The 27,288-nt window shown below is 45.5% G+C and overlaps 1 protein-coding gene across 4 annotated transcripts in view; it reads left to right on the top strand.

Annotated features, from left to right (window-relative positions):
* The first annotated feature begins 165 nt into the window (after positions 1-165).
* Positions 166-27,288, top strand: part of SEL1L3 (SEL1L family member 3) — a 128,917-nt gene continuing 101,794 nt past the window's right edge. For all 4 annotated transcript variants that reach the window (XM_059381997.1, XM_059382016.1, XM_059382007.1 and 1 more), the window contains exons 1-5: positions 166-428; positions 12,642-13,212; positions 23,667-23,793; positions 25,433-25,554; positions 25,946-26,061. In XM_059381997.1, the coding sequence (XP_059237980.1) occupies positions 264-428; positions 12,642-13,212; positions 23,667-23,793; positions 25,433-25,554; positions 25,946-26,061 (1,101 nt within the window). In that variant the 5' untranslated portion in view covers positions 166-263. The remainder of the gene's footprint in view (positions 429-12,641; positions 13,213-23,666; positions 23,794-25,432; positions 25,555-25,945; positions 26,062-27,288) is intronic.

Here is a 27,288-nt window from a genome sequence, read left to right as displayed (position 1 = left end):
GGCGGGCTGGGCAGGGAGTCAGAGGGGAGGGAGGGGACGGTACTGGGAGGCGGGGAGGAGCCGGCGCTCGGCTGGGGCTGCGGGGGCGGCGACGGCGGGAGCGGCAGTGGCGGCGGCGGCGGCGGGTCCGGCGGCGGCGGCGGCAGGTGGCCCCGCGCGCGGCGGCCGGCCCGGCCGGGGGCGGGCGGGAAGGTGGCGCCTCGGGCGGGGGCCGGTCCCTGCACCAGGTGACCTGCTCTGGCCCGGATCCGGGCGGCCTCGCCATGCAGCGGCGCGGCGCGGGGCTCCGGTGGCCGCGGCAGCAGCAGCAACAACCCCCGCCGCCCGCGGTCGGTCCCCGGGCCGCAGCCATGGCCCCCCCGAGCGGCAGCGTCCCCCCGGGCCTCGGCGGCCGCCCTGCCAGCGCGCTGCTCCTGTTCTGCTACCTGGTGAGCGCCGGACCCTACCCGGGTCCTCCCCTCCGCGCGGGGCCCCGGGGACGCGGGCGGGGGCGGCCGGGGAGCTCCGCGTCGCCGGGCGGTACGGCGCTGCTAGTTTGCTCGCTTCCTGGCCGCTGCGCCCCGGACGCGCCGGCACCTGGGATGGGGACCCGGGGCGCGGAGAAGGGTGCGTGGATCGGACTTGCAGCGCGGCGCTCTCGCTGGTCTCGGTTCCTCTCCCTCCCGAGACGCGCTCCAGAGCCGGGCGAGGTTCCCCTCGAGACCCCCCTCCCGTCCCCGGCTCCACCTGGAGCCTCGCCAGCCGCGTTTCCTCCCCACCCGCCGCGCGCGGCTCTCCAGCTCCCTCCCTCCCCGTCCTGGGCTTCCCTCACAGTCTCGCAGCTCCCTGCCTTCCCGTGCCCAACTTCGCCTCCCGCCTCGAACCTCCGTTTAGTTTCCGCCGGGTTCTCATGGCCCGGACCGTTTTCTGCCAACGCGCTGGCGACGAACCCTCGCGTTTCCAGCGCTCTTCAACTCCTCCGTGGTCACTCCAGCCAAGTTGCGGATGCCAGAAAGAAATCGAGTTCTTTGTAACACGCTTACCGCCTGAGTGGCGACTTTAGCTGCGACTTGAACATTGTCATTTAAGAGAATACGCTTGGCTTAGGCACGCCAGTTTACCATTTGCGCTCTTCTTGGCTTGGGTTTCAGTCATCAACTAAATGGCAGTAACCTATTTTACAAAACCAGCTCATTTAGAATACCAGAATAATTTAGACCCTCAGAGAGGGGTGGGGGAATAGTCCTCAATTCCTTTGATGGCTTGCTTTCTTCTGCTTTGAAAGCTCCTAAACAATAGTAAATTTACAGGAGGCGACACCCTTCCTGTCCAGCCTACCTTATGTTCCAGGATCCTGCAGAAACCTTGGGTTATCTCGCCATATATTACTGTAAATAAATGAAATCGAAAATGCTGAATCATGAAACTGATGTAATAGGAAATTCACAGAATGCTTAAAATTGAGCAGTGTCATTGTCCAGAATTGTTCTCATTTATATGGTCTCACCGTTATTTGGAGTCTTCCTTTGTAGAGGCTAAAAACTGCTCAGGAGACATTGTCAGCCATCAGGATCTGATTCCAGAGAAATTGCCACCCAGCCCAAGTTTCTTTTAACACTCTTTACTTCTTGGCTGTTGCATTTCTTGAAGCAAGAGGGTGTAGAAATGCAAATTGTAATTCGGTTTTAGTGTCTACCTGTTGAGTAATCCATGCTTCTCTTCCCATTTTAAAGTTAACCAGCACCAAAAATTTGGTGGTTGGATTTCCTTGCTGTCTTCAGAAGTTGTCAGTTAACATGTGTGGGTTAAGTATTATTATTTAATATTTATGCCATTGGGTTAGAGCTCACAGACTTATAAATATAACTGCCAAAACAAAAGACAGGGTTTCAGTTTAAACAGATGATCCCCATCCACAAGGCACTGGTTACCCACAGAGGCAGAAATGATGTCGTAGAATAGTGTGTGAAACATTAATGTCCAGGTTGTCTGGAAAGTTCTACGCAGAAATCTGAAGACCTGGCAAGGAGAGACCACTTCTTGACAGTTCTGAGAAATCAGAGTAACAGGAGCAAAGCCCAAAGGCCTAGTGGTCTGTGGGAACAGAGGCAGATGAGGGAGCAAATAGAAAAGATCTGTTGGGACCGAGGGGGTTTTAAGGGGCCAGGTCACAGAGAGGGGACAGAGGTGCTGTGCAGAGAATACAGTGAGATAGTGAGGTGGTGAGGTCAGGCCTCTAAAGAGAGAAATTATAGGACATACTGTAATGTGGGAACTAACCAGAGCACGTCTGAGTGTCTTGGCTGTTGGGGAAGGACTGGATTTTGGAACCACTGCGAAGAGGCAGTGTTGGTGCTTCCTGCTGTGTGTTTCCTTCAGGATGGGCTTCAGATAGGCGAGTGCACAGGAAAGTCTGGCAAACAAGCAAACCATTTTGCAACTGAATGAGAAGCTTTTGTCAAGCCCTGGGAAAGCAAAAGTGTGATTTGGAAGATGGGCTTCACCTTTTGTTCTAAAGGTCTGGCCATTTCCATAGGATTCTGCTCTAGAGGTATGTGCTATCTGAGCCTCTGGTGAAAGGTGAGGTTTCCTGACCTTGGAGAAATTCACTGTGCCAGGTGGGGAACATCTGCCTGAAGCACGAGATACAGAAAATGACAGGGGAAAAAAAAAAAAAGGCATAATCGTGTCCATTCTCCTCATGGAGGAATACTGCCTAGAGAAAGTGATTGGTCAGGGGAGGTGAGGTGTGCAGTTGGAGAGTAGATGTGGAACAGAATAACGAAGCAGGATCTCAGGAACATGTAGACACTAGAGGGAGAAAGCTATCCCATAATTTGGAAACATAACTAATCATATTAGTTTGCATTGTACTAAGTTGTTTATATGCATTATCCAGTATTTTTTTAAAGATTTATTTGTTTGAGAGAAAGCATGTGTGAGCGGGATGAGAGGCAGAGGGAGAGAGAGAGACTCCTCAAGCAGACTCCCCACTGAACATGGAGCCCAGTGTGGGGTTTGACGCAGGACTTGATCGTAGGACCCTGAGATCATGACCTGAGCTGAAATCCAGAGTCGGGCACTTAACCAACTGAGTCGCGCAGACACCCCCTCCATTCTCCAGTATTAGCTTTAACGACAACCTTGTAAAGTGGGAGCTGTTATGATCCTCATTCGGATGAGGTAACGAAGACTCCGAGAGGTTAAGTAAGTTGCCCTAGGCCACACAGGTAGTCCAAGGTAGAAACCCAAGTCTGTCTACTTCCAGAAACCCAGTCCTTAGGCACGCTGACGTACTGCTTTCTGTACGTTGCTGCGTTGTGCTCTTTCCTCTCATACATAGATGCGTGGGTCATTACCAAACCTCTTACCATTAGCAGCCACTGTGCAGTTGGCCAGGATGTGAGGTCATGTCTAAAGGAGCCTAAAATACACAAAGCAGGAAGCACAGGCCGCACACTAGAGGCAGGTTGTTAATGAGGAAAAAAAAAAATAGGTGAAATCAGAAAATATTTGCCATGGAGGGATAAAAGATAGGGTCTCTCATCCGGAGGTACCGGGTGGAGGTTGGCACGGGGCATTTGTATGAATGTGTGTCTAGGTATAGAGCGAGTGTGCCTTGGAAGGCATTCTATGCATTGGCTGTGATTTGGGGGTCAATCACCACTCTGTGTCATCCCCACCTGTGTTCTTGTTCTTTTGACTGGAGTCGAGAATGTTTTTCTGAACAGAAGCCTTTAAGCCCCTGCCCTCATGGGGAGCGTGCTTCCCAGAGCCAGGGTCCTGAGGCAATGGACACCTTTCTTCCCCATTGGCTGGGACAGAGTCACCTTCAGTGGCAGCTCAAGAACAGTACTGTGACTGTAGCTAGGTTACTGCCAAAGCATGAATAATTGTGACGAGGCCTGAAAGATAAGTCACGGAACGATGCCAAGCAGATTTCTGAAAAGATGATCCCTGGTTCCAGCAGCTGCCAGAAAATTCTAAGGTCACCAAAGGTCAAGAGTCAGAGAGCCTCCTCACAAAGGGTGAGGGCCCGGAAAGGAAAGGGTAGCAGAATTGCTTCCACTGAGGTCCCGGGTGCTGAGTGCTATGGTCTGGGCAGGACTTGCCAGCAGACCCCTTCTGGCATTCCCGTACGTCATTGCCTCGTACCTTTCTCCAGACTTGGCCAGACCAGCGGAGGCGGCCCCAGCCCCATCTGGGATGGTGGCACTTGTGGAAGGCATTTCTGTCCTTTCCGAATGCTGGTCTCGAATGTATAATTTTTTCTTTAATGAGAAAAACAAATCTCATAATGGCTGGTATTGATGTCAGCCGTAGAGCGGAAATATTCAGAGTGGACGTTCGCGTTTGTTAGACAACCAGAGGACAAAGACGCAAGGGGGCATTAGTGGCACAAATGTATGTGGTGATTGTTAGCCGATCTCCAGCGGCTGTGACAGAATTCCCTATCAGTGGCCACAGACCATGGGTTATCCCTCTGGTAGCACTGGTAAACTCCTTACTCTGTGTCTAACACAGGGCCTAGGAAGATCAAAACAAGGTATAGAGCCTCTCTATTATCTCGTTTGTACAAGAGTGAAAATGGATATTTGAAATACAGAGCTCAGCTTCAGACTTCCTGTCAGACAACAGAGGCCACATTCACCCTGACCAGAGCTCCTAAAAATCCCCCAAGCCATGGTGTTTGTCTCTTGCTTAGTAGACCTATTCCTCTTGGCAAAAGTGTGGGAATCATGAATTGGCTGAAGGAAGCAGGTGGAGGAGAGGCAGACGAGGCATAAAGAACCCAGGCAGTTCACAAAGATGGATAGACTTGACTAGACCATAAATAGCCTCAAGTGAATTACCCTGTTTATTGGCTCTCATCCTATTCCCCCGAGAAAGGACCCAAGGGACAGGAGGGCTGTGTGGCATGGAAGGGATGGCTGAGGACATTTTGCTTTGGCTGCTCTTATTTGTCTGACATCCTCATCCAAAGAAGAGCTTAAGTGATCTGGGGTGTTGGCTCAGTGCGCTGTGAATATTTGTGGGTAAGATGATATCTACCCTCCCCAGGCACAAGGTATACCAACATGGTAGGATCTTAGCCTTCATCCTCCTGCCCCCCTCCACCTTCAAGATGAGAGTGAGCAAAGTCTCACTTCCCACACCTGTGGCCAGAAAGTGGGACTGGTGTAGAGGTCAGTTGGTGGGTCGAGGGCCTCATTTTGGGCATGTCTGGAAGGCAAGAGGGACACCATAATTGATTGTGGAGTCAGGAATTTGAATTTTGGTTCTGTTTTTGAGGAGCTGGTTGACCTTGGGCAAGTGACTCTCCCTCTCTGATTCCATTCCATTTCCTCGGCTGTGTCCCTCCCAGAGCTGTTGTGAAGATTCGATTTGAAGGGAGTTCTATGAAGTTCTTTTTGAGAGGATGAAGTCAGAAGTAAATGAGAAGAGGGGCTTGCTGCATCTGTCCCAATGACCAGCTCACAGTTATTCAATGGAATTAAACCAGACCAAACTTTGGTTACCCTTGACTAGACCATAAAGAGCCTCAAGTGAATTACCCTTGAGTTAAAAAGGAATAGCCTATCAAACAGTATTAAAGAGAGGAGGGGAACCGATTCAACCAGGAGTCTTCTCGTTGTCGTGATGGTATTTCTCCAGCCAGCTCTCAGGTTTGCGAAGGCATATTCATCAACTGGGAAGTATTGCCCAAGGCCCATCTTGATTTTGGCGTCCATACCGACATCACTGCCCATTCTGTTTAATTGCATGCGTTGTTGACATAAACAGGATTTTTGCTTGCTTCTAGTCAGCAGAAATTGGAAAAGTAGGCCTCTTAAGCCAATACTATGACCTTTTGACTTATGGAAAGTTGGATACAGCCAGTTTGGAGAGAAAGCACTCATGGGCAAGGTTTCCTTTGGTAATCGATGGGGTAGAATGGGCAAGAATGAGAAAAACAGATACTCTGTAATTGTTACAGGAACCCACCACATACACGTATTAGTGTAAATAAATTTCCCATGACAAGACGTGAATGATTTAAGATACCTCAATCTTTTGGTCCCTTCCTTAAAGAACAAGTGGTCCATATAGAGAAAAGAGCCAAGCTTTCTCAGCTTTTTGGAACAGGGAGGGTTATTTGAATAGAATTTCTTATTGATTTTGTATAAGGGCATCAGATGCAGTCATCCTAAAAGAAGCTTAGATAGAATTGATAGATTTTTTTTTTTTTCCATCCAGAAGATACACAAATTCATCTGTTTCTCGACTCCCAGTTTGAACTGAATGCATTTTGATCTTCAATTTGGGGTTTTTTATCACGAACATGACATCAACTGACCCATTTCTTTCTTTATAAAAATTTACAATACATACACAATTAGACAAACATGAGAGAATCTGTCTTGAGAGTGTGTGTGACATTGTCAAATTTGACTTTGATTAAGGCTTACTTCTGGTGTAAACAGATGTTTGAGGGCTCAGGCGTCTTTCAGAGCCCAGCTCCGTTGTGTGCAGAGCAGATCAGTAGCTTCCGAGGTGGAACATGTATGTGGCTGCCTAAATGGCCTAATTTGAGGGGCACAGAAATGGCCCACTCAACTCCCAAGTCTTGCTTAAAGCTGCAGTGCCTCTGGGCTTTGCTTTGAAGGCGTTATCTCCCCCAGGCTGGTAGAGAAATGCAGATATGTGACACCACTGAAGTCCTTTTTCATTATCACATTAACACTGATGAACTTGCCAGACAAATAGGCATCCAACAGGGGGTAGAGGGATAGGACATTTTAAACATTTAATTTGTATTTTTGGTGTGGAGAAATGGAAAGTTCTAGAAGATAGTGTGTTTGTCTGAAAGGTCTGGAGGGGCTTGATAGCTGAAAGAAGTCCACCCTCAATGGGTAAGCTAGGTGCCGGAGCACCACCTTCCCTGACCTCACAGTCCCCATATCAGCTGTGATCCCCTAGGGGTCCGGTGAGAGGCCAAAGGGTAAGGGTTCTTCCCAAGGACTTTAATTAGGCTAGATGAAAAAAGAGAAGTGGAGAGGGTCCCCATCACAAGAGAACTGGTGAATGTTGGGAAAGGATGGGGAGGACTCGGGATTGGATCACGAGCCCCTGGGAGCACTGACCTGAGGCGAAACACAGAGGCTCCTGACAGAAAGGCTCATGCCCAGGATTTTACTTCACCAGGAAACACTTAACCAAACTCCTTCTGTGTGCCTCGTTCTAGTTGAGAAGCCAGAGACATAACAATGAATAAGACATGGACTCTGACCTCATGATTTCTAAGCAAAGGAACAACTGGGTAATTTCTCACTTCCGTTAATGCAACCTGGCATGTGAAAATACCTATGAAGGTTGGACACGTGTCATGCCTGTAGCTGAAACTCTTCAAGTTAATTGCCTTATTTTCCTGGCAGGAAACAGCTCATAACCACACACATGACTTGAGCCAGGAAATCAGCCTCAGCTTAATCAATATTTAGAGTGTGATATGTTGCTAATCGGTGTTGGTTTTGTATATAACAGAGGTGGCCACAACTCATGGTGCAGCAGCTGCCCACTGGGTCCTCTCCAAGCTACAGGATGCTGGCTTCCTACATTGCATAGGAGCCCAAAGACTAAAGACCACCGTGCCTCCTTGAGGGATTTAGACCATGCCCCTATAGCCACATACAGTGAATTTGAAGTCCCCTTTGGGGCCAGCACACCCCCATCATATTACAAAAACATTGCCCGTCCCAGAAATTGTTCTTCTCCTGTATTCAGGCTTCTCCCCCTTCTTAAGTTCATCTTCCTCATGAAATTTTTCTGCACCCAGCCTAGCACTAACTTCTCATCCCCTTAGCTCACAACTGACAGAAACAATAGCAAGATGTCAACACCATTGCGAGGGAGCCTTAGCAAAATAACAAATTAAGTGCCATCCACGGCACGTCTATGAAATTACGCCTAATTGGGTTATTCATCTCTTTTCTCTCACAAGACCATTCCTTTGGAAAGCATATTTTTCGTCATGTTGTGTTTTCTAAAACTCTTAAGTCTAGAATAAAAGCTTGGTAATCTAGAACAGTAGCCGGCAAGCTATGGCCCATGGGCATAGCCAGCTGCCTGTTTCTGTAAACAGAGTTGAGCTGGACCACAGCCGTGCTCCTTTGCTTCCGAGTTAGTTGTCTGTGGCTGCTTTCTTGATACCACAGCAGAGCTAAGTAGTTTTTCACGGCCACCAAGTGGCCTGCAAAACCTAAAATACTTACCATATGGCCCTTTTTTACAGGAAAAGTCTGCTCACTTCAAATCTAGCATAGCACCATCCAGTAGAAATATAACATAAGTCACAAATATGAGCCACGTGTGTGCTCCCAGATTTTCTAATAGCTGCATTTAAAAAGTAACCAGTGAAATTAATATTAGTGATATGTTTTATTTAACTCGCTGAACCTCAATATGATCATTTCAACGTGTATTTGGGATAAGAAATATTAATGAGATATTTTGCATTTTTAAAAAATTGTCTTTGAAATCCAGTCTATATTGTACACTCACAGCAATTTGGAGCAGCCCCTTTACCAGCTCTTCCTAGGACTCGTGGCCTCTGTATCAGTGAGCATCTAAAACGATGAACCCTGGATTTACTTTTCCTGCACTTGAAGCTTTGAAGTAGATAAAAATAAAATAATCTTCATCTGCATATATAGAGTTTACCTTTAGAGCTGACTTTGGAGGGAAGGGCCAGGAAGGAGAATACGGTCAGGTGTCCTATACCTTCTTTCTCACTTGTCCCTGCTGATCTCAGCGATGATGAACCCAATGTCCGGAAAGTCATGGGTCATCAAGTGAAGCTGAAACTAGTTTCAGCACGCTGCACTTATTAATGTGGGAAAGTGGACCATGCAAGTTAACACTAAGATGTAAAGTAATGAACATTACTAGTAATGGTACTTTGCAATGAAATCTCGTGAAATCACGTAGCCTTTCCCCCAGAATTCTGTTTAAAAGAAGTATTAACCTGGAATTCTAGCATCAGCAATAAAAACATGATTTTAAAAAAAATACTGAAGTGGAGAAGAGGGCTGGGGCGAGTTTTTAAGGTATCATAAGAGTATTGAGGAAGAAGTGTTAAGTCATTCTTGGAGAAAGAACACGAGGTGATATTCAGTATACCACAGTATGTCCTAGACTCTGCCCTCTGTTGCCACATTAACTGGGCAAATGTGGAATTGAGTGACAGAGGCATGAGGAGCAGTTGGAATGAGGAGTGCCCCGCTTCTCTGTCTTCAGCTGGCCTCCCGGTGGGCTCATTGGCTGGATTCTCATGTTGAGAAGGGGGCCACATCTTGGCACATCTGGCTGAATGAAAAACCACTGCTTGTGGTCAAATGCTGGGGGTATCTTTAGTCATAAGAAAGCAGAGTTCCACCTGGCAGCTCTTTATTGTCTTGCTGTTGTGTGCTGTGGGGCAGGGAACGTGGGAGAGGGAGTGAAAGCCAGGGGCTGGGCTCCTGGGCTTGCCTCTGGGAAGCCACCAGCTGGGCGATGTTGGAGAACATCACTTCTCAGTGCTCTTTGCCTTGGCGGAAGAATGGGGTGGGCTGGCTCATCACCAGGGGCTAGTCCACTCTAACAGTCACTAGTTCTAATTATAAGATTATTTTTATGTTTGTTTTCCCCCCTGTAATTTGGAAGTATAAATGAGAGCATAAAACAATTAAGCCTCTCATTGCGGGGGCAGAGAGTTTGGACTGTACCCACCTCTTTACATATTTCTTCCCACAGTTTTCCCATGACTAATTGAAAGCAATGGCCAGCCCTTCTCACTCCACCACTTGGAGAAGCTACATTTTTTATTTTCATCTATAGGACAGTTGCTTTTCTCTCCATCCTCCACCCCCCACCCCAAATCTGCCCCCCCCCCAGTATTCATGTAGTACAAAATTCAAAAGATAAATAAGGCTATATAGCACACGTTGGTCTCTGAGCCTATCTCCTGGTCACCTCATCCTTCTCCACGTGAGCAAGCAATGCTATACATACTCAAGCAAATGTGTAGATATTTTTCCTTTTCTTAAGAAGAAACTCAAATGGCACTTCTGAACCTTGTCTAAAAAACAACAACAACAACAAAACTTCAAACTTTAGAGATCATTTCATTATCTGTCCATGAAGCTCTTCCTCGTTTGAATAGCTGCCTAGCACTCTAGGAGTGGATGTCCTATCATTTACTGAACCAGCTCTGTCTTGATGGACATATAGTTTTGCATCCTTTGCTGTTACAAACTTTGCTGCAGTGCAAACCTGCACATCCATCATTTTGCACAAATTTGAGTATATGGGTAGGATAAAATCCTAGAGGAGGAATTATTGGACCAGAGGGTGGGTGCATTTATATATTTGATGGATACTGCCTGACCACCATCTGCAGAGATCACTCTCACCAGCAGTACATAAGAAGCCAATCTGGCCGGGACAGCCTGTTATCTTGGACTTTTTGATCTCTGTGAAGCTAGTAAGTTCAAACTGATTTCTTCAGTGTGGTTTCAACTTGCCTTTCTCAGACAATCAGTGAGAATTTACTTATTGATGAACTGTGTCATTTGCTTGTTTTTCTTGATTGTCAGCTTTGTTTCTAATTCGAGGTCAGTGCTTTCAAATAGAAACACTGTTCCCTCTTCCAGAAACTTCCATTGATTCTTCACTGTCCGTAGAAGGGAAGTCCGCATTCCTTGGGCTGGGGGACTCAGTGGCCTTCAGAGCTGTCTACCCAAAGAACTTTTCTTCTCTCCTCCAAGCCCAGCTGAAATACCATTCCTTCCATAAAGGCTATTCTAGACACATCCACCCCTGCCCCGCCGGTAAGATTACCTTCACCTGGGACTGTATTCCTTTAGGATTTGCTTATAGTTTGACAGGAGCCCTGATCATGTTCTGCCTGGGGTCACTGCTCTTTGTAAACACAATTCCCTGATACCCAGCTTCGTATCTTAGCCCCTTTTGCGTCTCCTGTAACCCTCAGCAGGAATTGAAGAAAGGGGGCCTTATTTCTTCCTTCTTTGGGAAACTGACCTTTTTTCTTTAAACTTGTAAAAATATTCACAGCATAAAATTTACTGCTTTTATCACTTCAAAGTATACAGTTCAGGGAGTTAAGTACATTCATATTGTGTAACCATCACCACATCCCTCTCTAAACTCTTTTCCTCTTATAAAACTGCAACTCTGTGTCCATTGTACAATACTTCCCCATGATCACCTCCCCCACCACCAACTCCAGTCCCTGGCAACCACCATCTTCCCTCTGTCTCTGTGCATTTGACTGTTTCAGGTTCTTCATAGAGGTAGAATCATGCAGTATCTATTCCTTGTGACTGGCTTATTTTACTCAGATTGTTTCCTCAAAGTTCATCCGTCTTATAGCATGTGTCAGACTTCCTGTTCTTTTTAAGGCTGAATAATATTCCATCATGTGTACATATCTGTTTGTGTATCCTTTTATTCACTGAGGTCATTCCTACCTCTTAGCTATTGTGAATAATGCTGCTATGAACATGGGTGTATGTCTATGAATGTATCTCTTTGAGTCTCTGTTTCCAACTATTTGAGGCTTTATAGCCAGAAGTGGAATTGCTGGATCATGTGGTAACTCTAGGTTTAATTATTTGAGGAACTGCTGCACCATTTTACATTCCCACCTACAATGCACCAGGAGCCCGGTTTATCTACCTCCTCTCCAATGCTTGTTATTTTTGTTTTGTTATTGTTTTGGGATAATAGCCATGCTAATGGGTGTGAATGGTCCAGAGTAATCTTTTCACTATTGTGTTTTGGATGCCTGAATCACAAAGTTATATTTAGAAGAGCTCTTTGCACCCGTATATCAGTATCTTATGCTCAAAACATTGCCTTGATCTCATGACCAACTTCCAAGAATTCTTCTCCAAGGAATGTCTGTATTAAGAGGTCTTTTTATTTAGAGAACTAGAGAAATCAACACACAGATAAAATCTTTCTTGGCCCATGTAGCCCCATCCATGGTGAAAGAATCAGACAACACAGTCTGTGGTCCAGGCCTGCCTGTGTGTGATTTGGAGCAGTGGAAACTCCTGCTGGTCCATCCATCATGCGTGCTTGTCCTGGCTCAGAACTCACGGGAGAAAAAGGGGCCAGGTTGGCATCCCTGTCATGTTCCCTCTTGGGTGCACTTTGAACTCTTCTCCCACACTTTGATTTGGCTGCATGTGTCACTGTTTGAAGTCAGGACAATGGTCTGGAAATGTCTGAAGCTGGCTCATCTCTTTTTCACGCTAAGGCAGGCTCACCGCTCCTGGATTTGTTGTGAACTAGCTCCTCCATTTGGAAACCAACTCTGGAATGATTGCCACGTAGCTTTGAAAGGCCCATTTTGATCAGCAGATGCTACTAAGTCTGGGGAGAGACTTAAATGTGGCCTAATCTTCATTTGTGTGTGTGTGTGTGTGTGTGTGTGTTGGTTTTTCTCTAATTGTTTGGGAGTGGTTTTGCCATCTCTTATGTTCCCCATTCAGTGCTTTTTGTAGAAAAAAGGAAATGATTCACATATCTGTTAATGTGATGATTTTTAAACTTTCTATACCCCTTTCTTTCTTTCTTCCTTCTTTTCTTTTTTTTTTTTTTTTTCTTTCCCTTTTCAGAATGTTGTGCCGTCTTTGGGCAGGCAGACCTCCCTGACGACGTCGGTGACCCCCAAAGCCGAGCAGAGCGTGGCTTACAAAGACTTTATTTATTTCACTGTCTTTGAAGGCAATGTCCGCAATGTTTCTGAAGTCTCGGTTGAGTATTTATGCTCTCAGCCTTGTGTTGTCAATCTGGAAGCGGTTGTTTCATCTGAGTTCAGAAGTAGCATCCCTGTGTACAAAAAGAGGTGGAAGAATGAGAAGCATCTTCACACCAGCAGGACACAAATAGTACATGTGAAATTTCCAAGCATCATGGTTTATAGAGATGATTATTTCATCAGACACTCCATTTCGGTATCCGCGGTGATACTACGCGCCTGGATTACTCACAAATACAGTGGCAGAGACTTGAATGTTAAATGGGAGGAAAATTTGCTACATGCTGTAGCGAAGAATTATACTCTGCTGAAGACGGTCCCGCCTTTCGAACGCCCTTTTAAAGATCATCAAGTGTGCCTTGAGTGGAACATGGATTATATTTGGAACCTTTGGGCAAACAAGATTCCCCAGTGTCCTCTTGAAAATGGTAGGTCATTTGCCTTGCCAGGGACCTAATGCTCATTTCTTCAGATGGTTTGTATCACGAGAGGATGGCAGGAGAAGGTTCTTACACTGGCCATGAGGAAGGGGTGGGGAATGGCGGGGACATCGAGTCTGTAGTTTAGGACTCTGGGGAGAAGGGGGGTCGGAGGTAAAAAGGTGATGAGAGAAGAAATAAAGAAGAGAGTAGACTGCATGGGAGAGTCACAGAGGTCACAGGGGGCCCTTGAGAGATTTGGTTCTGAAGTTGGAAAGGAGTGTTAATGCCACCGAAACAGACACTGGGAAAATCTTCTACCCCTCTCCCATCATGAATCCTTTGAGCGTCAGTTATTTTTAAGTGGAGCGTTTTGACCCAGAGGAGATGAGAACCAGAGGCACCTTTGTGCCAAAGGTGTTATCCCACAGTAGTTTTCAGCCCAGAGCCCCTGGGTTCAACTCCTGACTCTGCCACTTTCTGCCTTGGCATTCTAGGAGCCTCAGTTTTCGGATCTGTAAAATGGGGATGATAAATAACAATTCCCTCAGAGCCATGTTGTGAAAATTAAACGAGATGTAATCGCTTAACGCATGATCAGCACTCAGCAAAAAGTAGCCACGATGCTGACAGAGTCCAAATTCTGCATCTTATCCTAAAAGCCACATGGTTTCAGCCACCGAAGGACCCATGCAGGAGGGGCTTGAGGTCTCTGGCTTGGGTGCTCTTAGTTCTCTCCATTGGTATGAAGGGCATCTTCCTAGGTGGATGCTGAGGGCCTGCTGGCTCTTCTACTGATCTAGCGATGGGGAGCTAACCTGGCCATGCTCCCAGGCATTCACCTGGTATCTGACTGTGTTTCCTGAGGTGTAGCTCCAGGACCAGCTGAGACAGAATCAGGTGAGGCTCTTGTTGTCAATGCAGATTCCCAGGCCCCATCCATATCCTTCTTGGTCAGGATCTGTGGAGTGCAGGGCCCTGAAACCAGCACTTTAAACACACTCCCATGACCCTGATGCATCTTTAAGCTCCAGGATCTCTGGAGCAGCATCAGAGCTGGTGGGTTTTCAAACTTGAGTAACTGTGACTGAGCTCCCGTGGGTCTGGGATAGCAGACCCATCCGCAGTAGGTGCCTGACCCATCATGTCTTTAAGAGGACTGCTTTGGGGCAAGATGACTTAAGAACACTGAGAAAACAATGGCGACAAATATTTCCTGAGACCACCCCAAAACAGCCCTGTATCTGTTGGGCGTTTTGAGAATCTGTTTAACCATATATTGTAGTTGGTCACAGGCCACTTGCCATAGAATGAATGCATGTGGCATTACGAAAAAAAAACAAACAAACCCAAACCTCTTTATTTTGACATAATTATAGATTTGCAAGAAGTTGAAAAAATTGGAGAGGATCCTGTGGATCCTTACCCCAGCTTTCCCCTAATGGTGAGGTCTTTCATAACTGTAGCTCACTAGCAAGACAGTGAAAGTGACATTGACCTAGTACCTTTGAACTAGACTGCAGACCTTAAGCAGAATTCTCCAGTTTTTATGTGCTTTTGTGTTTGTGTAGTTCTATGCACTCTTACCCTGCACTTGGTCTGAATAGCCTTGTTCTGTGGCTGGCATATTCTATGTTTGTGTGGGGCTTTAAATACAGATAATGGAGAGGGAGAAGGCTAGTTCCTTTTCTGTGTGTATGTGGGTTGCTGGTAGGGTGGGGCAGGCAATTAAATGTCTGAAACCTTCAAGCTGCCAGCGTTTTGATGATTGGTGTACATCCCTCTTCCAGGAGGAACCCCATGCTGGCATCTTTCTGGAATGCCTTCCACAGGGAGACCTCATTTATTAAGGAGAAGGAAGCACAAGGCACATACGGCCAGCTTTGATTTGCCTTCGATTTTGTCAGGGTGTAATGATTCCATTTCATGTGTGGCAAATCACATATTTCTCATTGAAGAATGACTAAACTGCAGGCTGGAAGTTTTCAAATGAAGTCGTTTATGAACTGGCTGAGGTCTTAGGGCGCCCAGCACATACCCTTAAAATACGAACCACCTTTCCTTTCTTTTGTTCTTCCTTCCCCTATTCACTGAGCTTCAGAATAGTGCGGTGGGATTTTTTTTTTCTCCCCACCTTCCTCCAGGTGTTACTTTTGGGGTGAGAACGAAGCTAATAAAAGCATAATGCCGAGGAAAGCCTTCTCTAATCATTCACGTCACCTCAAATGGGGGCTGGGGTTCTCCATGCACTCTCAAAGCCAAGCCCTGTTTGCGTGGCTGTGATATGTTCACCAAAAAGGGGAACATTTCCTCTCCCTCTCTTTAAAAGAGGAATCAAAAGAGTGTGTGCAGCAGCCCTATGGAAAGTGTCCACGACCTTTGTTCTGGATACGGCTGAGCGATGGAAGGGAGCCAGGCCTCTGGCTCACTCTTAGCAGGATTTCTCTGTTCGGCTCTTGATGAACAAGAGTCAAGTCAGAACAACAAGATGGCATTAGGGAGCCAGGGTGGCGCCTTTCATGCCTGGTCCCCTTGCAGTCTGCAGCCAGCGCCAGTGTGGGGTGTGGGGGAACGTTTTCTGTGTCTAGTGCCTGGTGTCCTACGAAGGCTCCACGTCTGGCTTGCTTTCATTTTCTTTTTTCCTTTATAAAGAGAGAGAGAGAGAGAGAGCCAAAGTCTCCATGCCCAGGGCTGTTCTGTGAGTATTGTTAGAGTGCCCCTCCACCAAAGGCTCCCAAGGGGATAGCTGAGTGCACCCGGACACAGCCCTTGCCTTCACACCTGGCCTTTTATCTCCTTTGCCAGGACCGTGCCCGGCCAGGCCATTGGTCTGATTTTTTGGTGCACACGCGGCAGACCCTTGTCTGGCCCTGCTGAGAAAACATACCCCAGATCAGAAGTCAGCAGGTCCTTTTAGGACACATGTGTGTCCAGGCTTGGCCACGTGTCCTTTTGGTGCACCTGTTCCTGCTACATTCTGGGCACATGGGCACCTGTGGCTGAACTTTCCTGGGGGAAAGGGACCGGGCATTAGCTGTTGTCCCTCACCAGTTCCCCGTGTGCCTGACTCACGCATGAGCTCATCGAGAAAAAGAAATTCACCACAAAGGCAACAAGCCTAGGTCCACCTGGGCGGCTCCCCCTGCCTGTCCTCCCGTAAGAGGTCAGCGGGTCCAGCGGCCTCCATCTCCAGACGACGTTGCATATTCAGTCATTCTTCATCTCGCGGATTGCTGTCATACTGGTGGATGTCACAGCCTGCAAGCGGCCCCCCAGCTTTGCCCTCACACCCCACAGGGCAGCCAGTGCAGACATGTCCCATTTATCCTACCCCCTGGAGGTGGTTCCTCCCACTGCAGTGAGGAAGAGCCCCCCGCACCCCCACCCTCCACCACGACCCTTACCATGGCCTGTACCAGGGGTCCCTGTCCTCTCTCTTGCCACATCTCCTGCCATGCTCGTCTTTGTCTACCTGCCCCAGCCACATGGGCCTTCCAGCTTCTTCTCATGCTGACAAGTTCATTCTCGCTTTAGGACATTTCTGTGACGGCTCCCTTCCCCTCACAGCTTGCTCACTGATGTCATGTCTCTGGGCTAACGTCATCTCAGAAGAGAAGACTTCCCTGACTCCTTCATCTCAGATGGCAGCCCCACCCCTGCCATTTCCACCCCCTTGTCATCTGTCGTTATTTTCCTGCATAGCCTTATTGTCCCCAGACATTGTAATTAAATATGCGTCGTTGCTTTGTTGCCAGTTGCATGTTTCTGGACCAGTACACAAGCTCCATGATGCCAAGGTCCAGCCTTGTTTCGTGCAGTGCCTAGCACTGCAGTCCCTAGCACACAGCGGGCGTGCAGTGACTCTTCGTGAATTGAGTGATGAATGCTCTCAGCCAAGGGGCAAGGACCTTTTTCTCATATGCCTGCATGTGACCGTCACACAGGGACATCCTCACAGAGCTGTGTTGCCACATTAGGGAGCACACTGGGGTAGAGGGTGGCTGTGTGCCTTCTCAAGGCTCACACACACACACCGCAACTGCCTGGGGACCGCCCATCTGGGTTGTGCTGGTTAAGGATGCTGTCTCATGCTCAGAGATTCTCCTTTGCAACCACACACAAGCCCACCTTTGCCCTCAGAGTTTGAGTCTGGGATTGCCCATACCCTGCCTTGACTTAATCAATTCCTTTTACAAGGGATAGCCTTCCCCACTGCCACACCAGGTGGTAAAATCATGTCCATATTTTGGTAGCTGGCTCAAATTTCCACTGTTCCCCTGCTCACCCCCTTCCTTTCTTTTCCTTTCCTTTTCCTTCCTTAACCTTACATTACCTTGCCTTACCTCGTCTTACCTCCTCTCCTCTCCTCTCTTCTCCTTTCTTCTCTTCTATTCTCTACTCTTCTTTCTTTTCTCATCCCCACAATCAGAAATTAACTCTCTACCCTCGAGCCTTCCCTAGCCCTCTGTTGGTACCTGTCTTTCCATGCCATGTGTATCATGTTTAAGTCAACTAAACAAAGAACATTGAGCATCTACTATGTATCAATTTCTTTAGAGTCTGGAGGCTAGTAGATGCAGACATGGTGCCCTCTGTCTTTAGGTGCTTATGGGGGAGGGAAAGCCAGCTGCCGGTAGTAACAGCTACATTCCGTTACTGAGTACTCACCATGTGTTAGGCTCTGGGCTAAGTGCTCTATGTATCTCATTTAATCTGCCCAGTGCCTTACTATCATATTTACAGAGGGGGCTACTGACTCAGAGAGGGAGATTGACTTGTCTAAGGTCACACAGCTCTTCATGATAGAGCTGAGATTTGAACCCAGGTAGTCTGGTTCCCAAACCCCACATGTAACTGTTATCCTATGCTGCTGAAGGATGTCACGAAGCTATTTATTTATTTACTTGAAGTCCTTCATTCATTGAAAAATGTTACGGAGCAGTCTTTATGTGTTCCGAGCTTTGCTTTTTTCACAGAGGAGCTGACTTTTGAACAGAGACTTGAAGGCTGAGTAGAGTTTTCAGAGTCGGAAAAGGAGTAGGGGGAAGAGCATCCAGGTGGAAGGGAAGGCATGAGCCATGGCACACAGAGAAGAAAATGCAGCTGAATGGCAGGATGGTGATGAGCTTGCATCTTTTGATGGGAGGTGTGACAAATAGGTTTCATCTTGCATTCCAGCTAGGAGGGATTGGGGTGGTCACCTAGAACGTGATGTTGAGAAGGATTCTGAGGCTGAGTCTGTGCTTAGTGAGAAAGAGTGGTAGGCAGATCGATTACCAGTGTCTGCCACATGGTGGAAATGCCGAGTAAAAACTTCATGCTCTGTGTTTGTTCACCCAGGTAGACTCTCAGGTGTGAGTTGGGCGATTCAGGAAATCAGACTGGAAAAGCAGGGAGGGGGCCACCTTTTGAAGTCTCTGAAATGCCATGTGGAGGTGTATTAAGCATTCTGCCCTGCTGTCCATCTATAGGAATGTTTTTCTGAGCTTCCAGCTTAGGTCAACAACTGGGGGACATGGCAGCTTCCTTCTTTTCCACTTTTTCTTCCTTTCGCCAAAAACCCATTCTCATCTTCAGATCCAGTGGATTAGAAGTGTGATTTCTTATAACATAATTCTATTATAACAAAGTCATGGAAGGGCTGAGTCAGATAGGGGAGCCAGGCTTTACCTGTCTCTGAGAAAGTACCAGGATGCAGTGAGACTATTTAAGTCAATGTCATGATGATACTGTTTATAACTATGGGAACAATGCATTTAGCACTTTCATTAAAAGAGAGAGAGAAAGAGCCTTAGTTCTTTTTTTCCCTCCAGTTAATCACGGTGGTCTCAATTTCTCAGTAATAACACCAATTAATGCCTCGCATCTGTGTGGCCCTTTATGATTTTCAGAACACTTTTTCCGTGCACATTGTCTCATTTAATCCTCGTGATAGTCCCATGGGAAAGGGTATTATTCTCATCCTTTCTTTTCAGGAGAGAAAAACCAAGGCTCAGCTTCTTTTGCAGGAGTCCAAACTTTGCAATGCCGCCTCTCTGAAATATGCTAAAACAGCCCTAACCCAGGTTCTAAATTAGAAAGGAATACACTTTTTTTAAGCTGAATTTTTACTGATGTGAATCATCCTGTTTTCCTCACCCACTGGACTTTGTCTCTTTGAAGCAGATTGAATAGCCGCAGAGCCCAGGGCTGGGGAGGCCTCTGAATGTGGCTGGCCCCTGCCCGCGGCCTGCACGGGAATGCTCAGACCTTGTTCCCTACATTTTTAGCCTAAAAAGGAATATATGTACCTGGTAAAACAAAAAAACAAAAAACAAAAAACAAAAAAAACATAGAGTGTAAAAGGGATTGGAGGAAGAGTGAGCTCCCACTCACCCTGTGTTCTCGTCCTTTTCCCAGAGGCAAACGCACTCACACTAGTTTCTTGCATTTCTTCCCAGAAATGTTCTCTGCTCCTATAAGCCTTAAGTTGAGAGCCCCCATCTTCGTACATACACGGGAAGACCCTATAAACTCTGTCCCGCATTCATTAGCAATACGGCAGATTTCCCCCTAGCAGCGTGTGCCACCTGACCTCGTTCTTTTCAGTAGCTGCTTAGCTTCCTGTAGCCTGACAGCCCGTAATTTATCTCACCTGTCCCCTGCTGATGGTCATGCAGGTCATTTCTAGTCTTTTACCATTAGCAACAAGGTTTCACCGAACATCCCTGTACATGTATCTTGGTGTACACCTACGAGTATATTCGCAGGGTAAATTACTGGGAGTGAAATTTATTTTATTTTTAACACTCCTACTATTGAATATGGCACTGACTTCCGTACTCGCCCACTTCACTGCCTGGTATCCTTTGGGGGGAAGTTCTGACCTAAATCATACTTGCTAGAAAATTGAGCTTTAGTTCTCAGGCTTTTCTTTTAAAGAAAATGAAACACCTGAACACTCCTGCCTTTTAATGTCTTGCATTTGGAAAGTACTGTTGAGTTACCTGCACTCTGTCCTTCTCCAGGTTAGAACATCTTAACTTCTTTTCCTCCTGTTTCCACTTACAGACTTAGAGTTACCTTTTGCCTCAAGACTGTCTCTTCTCCCCAAATGGGCTGAGATCTCAGCTGCACCATTGTGGTTGTGTTTGAAGCACATCCGGAGTAGGGTTTTGTTACATGGACATGAAACTGTCTCCAGAGCAGGTGTCCACGTCAGAGCTCTGATCACCCTGCTGACCCAGAGAATGGGCTACATGACTGACCCCAGCCACCATGCTCGGTGGTGACGTTCAAAGTATTTAACAACCAATTATTAGACAGGGTCTCCTGGTCAGGCTCTGTAAGCGCTAGCCATAGTGCTGAAACAGGATAGTGCGGGAGCCCTTTCTACCCTGAAGGAGAGCCAGGATGGGTAGTGGTTGTGGAGTCCTGGAGGGTCGAGGCAGCACCCATCTCTTTGGGAAGACCTGGGAGATGTGATGTGGTTTAATAACAAGTCCATTGGTTTTTAGTAGGAGATCAGCTTTGACTCATTCCTGCATCTCTTACTAGCCATGCAACCTTCAGTGGGACACTAACACTGTTCTTGTCTCCAAATGAGGGAGTTTGTGCCATACAAAATTTAATGTCTCTTCTTGCTCTAAAATTTAAGGAAATAAAACAAGCAAGAATAGTCAAGGTGGTGGGTTCTAAATCTGAACCATCTTCCTGGTATTTTGTGTTTGTTGTCATGATGACTTTTTCCTACCTAACTTCTTCATCAAAGTTAGCCAGAGAAATGGATTTGAGAGAAGCGTCTGAAGGAAGAGACTGTGATCTGGTTTGGGCAGCATGGGACACATTACGGCATTGTGAAAAGAGCTGAGCAAGAGGGAGGCAGGTTCAGATCCTGACTTGGCCATATTGTGCCCATTTGTTCATGTGATCATTCATTCATTCATTCATTCATTCCCTCATTATTTGTGGAGCCTCTGTCAGGTGTTGGGCACTGCTCTGTGCTCGAGGGATGGGATAATGATTGAAGTAATGTCCCTGTTTTCTTGGGGCTTACATTTTAGAGGAAACTGGGCAAGTCTCTTAACCTCTTTGAACCTAAACTTTGGACTTAAGTTTTTCTACCTGTAAATTCTTTCATGAGGAATGACACTGGTGCTGTTAACTCCCCATTCTAAAGCCCACGACAGCCATCACTAATCAAGCATGGTGCTCCAAGCAGCCACAATCACTTACTAGAAAACAAGCCTCTATGTTATCCTGGGCTAGCTGAATTCTAACATCCTTTCCTGCTCTGAAATTTCATTCTTATTATATCTAACCTAAATGGAAAGGCAATATTATACTGAAGGAAAAATTGCTGTAGAACTCCAAATCATAGAACTATTCAAGCTGCAGATTTTACAAGAAAGCCACCACCGCTTTGGTTTTGTTGGGTACAAAAGGTATGTGTTTTTGTAAAATTTATTTTAGATCTTTCAGTCTAAGATTTTTTTCCTTCCACATCTTTTGCTGCAAGTTCTTCTGCTCAACCCGATTTACTTTGATCCCTGGATAAAGGAGAGGCTCATCAGCATTGACTTTTAACTCCTTTCACTTTGGAAACCTCTTTATGAAGCCTCCTTTTCCTGAAGTCAGGTTGGACAGAATCAAATCCTGCTCCTTTTGATAAATGTTTCTACTGCACACTAGGTAACTCACCAGCAATCACTAGCAGAAGGCCTCCTAGGGGGCTACCGTGGCCATCTGGTCTTTTATGTTCCAGTCCACACAGTGGAAGCCAAACCAAGGTTGGGCTGACAGCAACTGCATGGTGATTTTCTCTCTGGATTCCAGAGACACCCTTGCAGTATTCCCATTTCTAATCCCCTCTACCCATCCACATAATAGATCAGCAAGACTAGTGTCCCCAAACTGAGCTCAAGGTGTAAAAGGAAAAAAAAAGTTTGCATTGTTTCTTTTGGAATCGATAGCTCTATCCTTCTGAGTTTCCAAATGCCTCTCCACCTCTCACCAAACAGGGAGATTTGTGGACACTGGGGACAATTTGGCTCTAGTTTATTTAATTCTATTAGGTATACACACAGGGTCTGAGATTATGAACACTTTGCTCTTGTGATTTCTAAGTTTTAATGAACCAGAGGTACCTCTCTCTAGAAGACATTTTTCTCCATTGAAGAGTGAGAGCTGGGGTCTGAAGTATCCCAGGCTGAGGCTCCCATAATTTGTGCCAATAGAGGCGTTCAGTAACTTGCACAGAAGTTAACTCTTCCCTTTCCAAGAAGCCCAGGAAAATAGATGAATTCTACTGTTTACTCACAGACATTTAAACCAAAGAGCATTTTAAGAAAGTTAAAAAGGTTCTTTATTCCTCAGTTGAGCTCAGTGATTTTTTTTTCTTTGAAGGGGGATGGGTATGGAAAATAAAAAATATATATATATATATCATTCTAGCCTCCTTTAAAGCAGTAGATATTAAATATAGATGAGATAAGTCAGTTCTCCTTTTAAGACTTATTAAGGACACCCTATCTTCTCTAGGGCCACAGGATTCTCCCACATTTGCTAAATAAAGTGGAAGGCTCTCTAGTTTTAAGGGGTTTGGTTGGTCATTTTGCCTAGGGTAGTATGGGGTGTATACTGGAAAGTCTGCACAGAAGGAAAAAATACCTGTGCACTTCTAAAAGCATGGATTCTGAAACCAAACTGCCTGAGTTTGAGTCCCAGCTCCATCTCTTATTACTTAATCTTCTCTAGGGCTCGGTTTTCTCATCAGTTGAATGGGGATAATAATAGCACCCATTTCATAGATGGTTGTGAAATTAAATGAGATTGCTCCTGGAATGGTATGCTTAGCACATTGCCTGGCACATTCTGTGTTATATAAACATTAGCTACCATTTTGGCAGCTATGCCTCCATTTCCTCATCTGCAGAATGGGGATAATAATGAGGATGAGAATGAGGATTACGTGACTCTCTTCCTAGGTAGCTAGTTAGCTAAATGAGATATAGATCTATTTATAGCAGTGTGGAGGGTATGGAGGGCTACTCACATGATAACTGTTTCTATTGTTGCACAAATTGTGAATGTTTTCCTTAGCCCTGGAAGGGCAGCATGTGAAATGGTTAAGAACCTAGAACCAAGCTTGGACGTCATGTGGACTGGCTCTACTGTCATTAGCTGTGACCTCATGGGAGTTAGTTATCTTACCTCTAAGCTTCAGGCTTTTCATCTATAGATTGGGACTCACACTACAATCTCCTTTACACGGTTGCTGTGAACACGGATTGAGACAGCTCTCTATAAAGGGCTTAGCAGGCACTCGGCATATCATCAGTGTTCAGTAAATGCTTGCTAATATTTTCAGATGCTTTCTTGTAACTGTTTGATGGGAGTTAGGCAGAGGGTTCCGGTAAGAACGTGATTTGGGAAGCAGCACTTTTCTGGAGATAACTGAAAGGCAGCTGTCTTGCTGTTCGCAGATGTGGTCACCCTCCTGGGCTTTCTCTATGCCTCCAGTGGAGAAAACACAGGCATTGTGAAGAAGTTCCTGAGGTTTCACAACCGAGAGCTGGAGGCCACCCGACGTCAGCGGATAGATTACCCCGTGTAAGAATGGGCAGATGATGGGGGCTGGTGGGGCAGTCCTCTGTTTAATTTGAAGACAAGGCGGGCTCGTGGAATCCCTTAGGAGGTCACACCTTGGTAATATGTTTCGGGAAAATGTGGAGATCCACACAGCTTGGACAGAATTTTTGGCCCAAAGCGTTCTTGAATTATTCTTGCCCCTAGCAGTCCTCAGTTTGCCTTGGACTTTCTGTGTCGGTCCCAGGAATGACACGAACAGGGGAACAAGGTGTGGGAGCCTGAGGCCTCGCAAGCTTTCGGGTGCAGCCCGCCACAGCCAGCGCCCACTGCTGCCTTCACTTTGCTCTTTTGGTCTTGAAAGATTGGATGAGCTGCTTGAAATCTCCCAACTTCTGATCTCCTCCATTGATTTCAGCAAAACCCAGATATATATATTTTTTCCTTCTGCTGAATTGAAGATGCTGAAAACAGTTCCTGGTTCACCTCAGACTGGATGGATTTAGCAGAGTGATTTAATTCTTCCCATGCTGCTGGCTGTAGAAAGATCTTGAGTCACTTTACCGAGCGTATGTTCTTGCTAAGCTTCCTTGTAATAACTTATCTTCATGAGCTTGCTCAGCTGGGTGGGTCTGGAGGGAGCTGTGTGGCACCATCTGTTTGCGTATCTTACCAACTGATTCTGAGGCCAGATTAGAAAGCCCAGAAAATTCTAAAAGACTTGTTTGGATATATCCCCAAAGAACCTGGGGCCACGGCCACGTTAACCCAAACTGTGAATTGTTTACTGGGGTCATGGTGAGAATTCTGTGCGTTTGTTTTGACCTTGATTCCTATTTTGCCTGCAAAATGCAATTACTCCCAGCTCCCCAACTTGGAACTGCTGGTCACTAAGACAATGTGTGGTATCAAGCAAGTGTTGAGCTAATATTTGCTGAGCGACGGATGGATCACACATCTTGGCTGAATGTGTCCTAGTTAAGTTGACTACTGTTATTTTATTCTCACCCCACAAATCACAGATGTACAATACTTTTTTTTCAACTAAAATAGCCCCGGTCCAGAAATGAAACAATTAGATTAGTTGTTCCATATGGGTCAGCCGGAACTGTGATCCTGAACAACCTAATGTATGCATTAAAATAGTATCTACGTGTCCCAATTAACATATAGCGATGCCATTTGCAGATTACGACACTTTTCTACCTTAGGGCTTTTATCTTGGAAGGAAACAAGATTGCTCAAAAAAGCCTAATTATGTTTTTTTCTTTTAATCATTGAAATTAGCATAGCTTCTTATCAGATCACCTCTTACTAAAATCCAGATTTTTATTTTATGTCTGACTTTCTAAACCTTAATCAAGAATTTAGATGGCAAGCATGTGAGGTTCTCCAAAAGGCACAGAAACAGAGTTTTTGGTGCAAGGCACAATATCTGCTAGTTTTGTACAATGATTTTTAACTCCTGTCTTTCGCAGTTTCAATAACTACCTCCTTTGTCTCAAAAATCAAGCTTTGCAAGCTGATCTCCCATGATGAACATGAAGGCAAATTCATCCCTTCATTGGAAAGAAAGCAATTTACTTGGTCATTGTTAGCTATAATTACCTGTTCTTGGATGATATCAATCTGCAGATTTTTTTTTCTCTCCTCACTCTTGTAGGTTTACTGTTTCATTGTGGCTTTATTTACTCCATTATTGCAAGGCCAATCTCTGTGGGATTCTGTACTTTGTTGATTCTAATGAGATGTATGGCACACCGTCTGTATTTCTTACTGAAGAGGGTGAGTATGAAATGGAACATTTAAACTGATAAACTGATATCGTGGTTTCCTTATGCTCTCTTGGCAGGTGTGTCGGGAATTAAGGAAGATACCGTCAACGTGGCGGTTCAGTGAGAGCGATGATTTTCAAATGCAGCTTCCCAGGAACGTCTTTTTTTCCTGGAAGCTGAAAACACATGTCTTCTTTACAAAGGAATTCACTTGTGTGGTCTTTTGTTTGCTTTGTTCGTGTTTGCAGGGAGAAGGCCCATGTTCTGACTGTAGAGCTCCTTAGGCCAATTGTTGAAAACATGTAATCACTTCATGCCTTCCTAAGTTTTTGTTTTGTTTGTGTGTTTGTTTGTTTGTTTGTTTTTTGGTCATTTCTCACAAGTTTTAATTTTCCTTATAGGCCACTTGCATATTCAGATGCATCTTGTCAAAGGAGAAGATCTTGCCGTGAAAACGAAATTCACCATGCCTCTGAAGGAGTGGTTTCGACTGGATATCTCTTTTAATGGAGGCCAGGTATATGTGTGCATGCTCCGTGAAACCCTTCATATTAGGCACTGCAGTAAAGGCAGGGAGCAGGGATGTCTGCGGGAGCAAATGTGTGCTAAAGGATAAGCTCTTTACAGCTCTACACGTCTCTGATCAAACTTTTATAGATGGAAGTTTATTTTATTTTTTTTCTGATTTTGATAAAATCCCAGCCCATTTAATTAACTTCCAAAGTGCTTCTTTCGACCATATTGTGAATGAGTAAATAATATAGTTGCTCTATGTCCACAATTATCTGAGCAATTCAGTTTTTGGTTTTTTTTTTCCCCCCTCTCTCAAGGGAGATAGGCTTTGTGGAGATAAATGTTAAAATAACATCGGTCATGTTTATACACTGTTATCAGATCTATGCCTTTTCTTTTTTTTTTTTTTTTACAGGAAATTTATTAGTTAGTTCAGCCAAGAAGTGGTTTGACTGTTTTTGGCAGTTACACAAGTGCTGACGTTTGGCATTAAACAAATAATAACCAACAAACCTAAGTGATCGTTCTGGTGGGACAGAGGGGGTTTATCTACTGTGTACTATAAAACAGTGCACATAACTGTTTCAAACTCTCATAATGTAGATTTTATGGATTATGGCAAATCTGTTGTTATAATTGAAGACCATTCCATTTCTTGATATACTTGATGCCGATGTGCTACTTTTTTTCTCTCTACTTTACTTCCTCATCAGCTTTTCTTATTGATTTGTTGATTTTCCAGTAACAGAAGGGGAAGAGACGTGTTGTTTGTCTCATGTATTAGATAATACACAGGCTTCCCTTGGTGTTTAGGTTCATCACATTTTCTTTTCCCGGGGAGACAAGAAATCAGGTCAATCCTTGTTGCCTCCCTAAGAAGAATCTGTAAAAGGTTAGCTGGAATTTTTTTTGTGTGTTTGTTGGTTTCCTTAACAATGTGAGGTGACCTAGCTCTAGACTATGGTCCAGCTTTCCATTTATATAAGGATTAGGATAGCATTAGAGCTTGGTTGCTGCTTGCTTCTGAGGTGAAGGTCAGCTCAGTACTCTGTGTCACTTAAATGGGTCTCAAATCATCAGAGCAAATCACAGATTTATTTTGCACCCTATGTATGCAAGGCTCTTTGCTCACGGAGCTTACTGACTGTTTATGGGAGAAGCATTAAGCAGGTGAAGGGATGTCATAAGGAGAGCTTAATTACCAAATGATTCATGTTAACTCAGGGAAGAG

The sequence above is a fragment of the Mustela nigripes genome, chromosome 1 (genome assembly GCF_022355385.1).
Source record: "Mustela nigripes isolate SB6536 chromosome 1, MUSNIG.SB6536, whole genome shotgun sequence".
Classification (NCBI taxonomy): domain Eukaryota; kingdom Metazoa; phylum Chordata; class Mammalia; order Carnivora; family Mustelidae; genus Mustela; species Mustela nigripes.
This window is presented reverse-complemented; position numbering and strand designations above follow the sequence as displayed.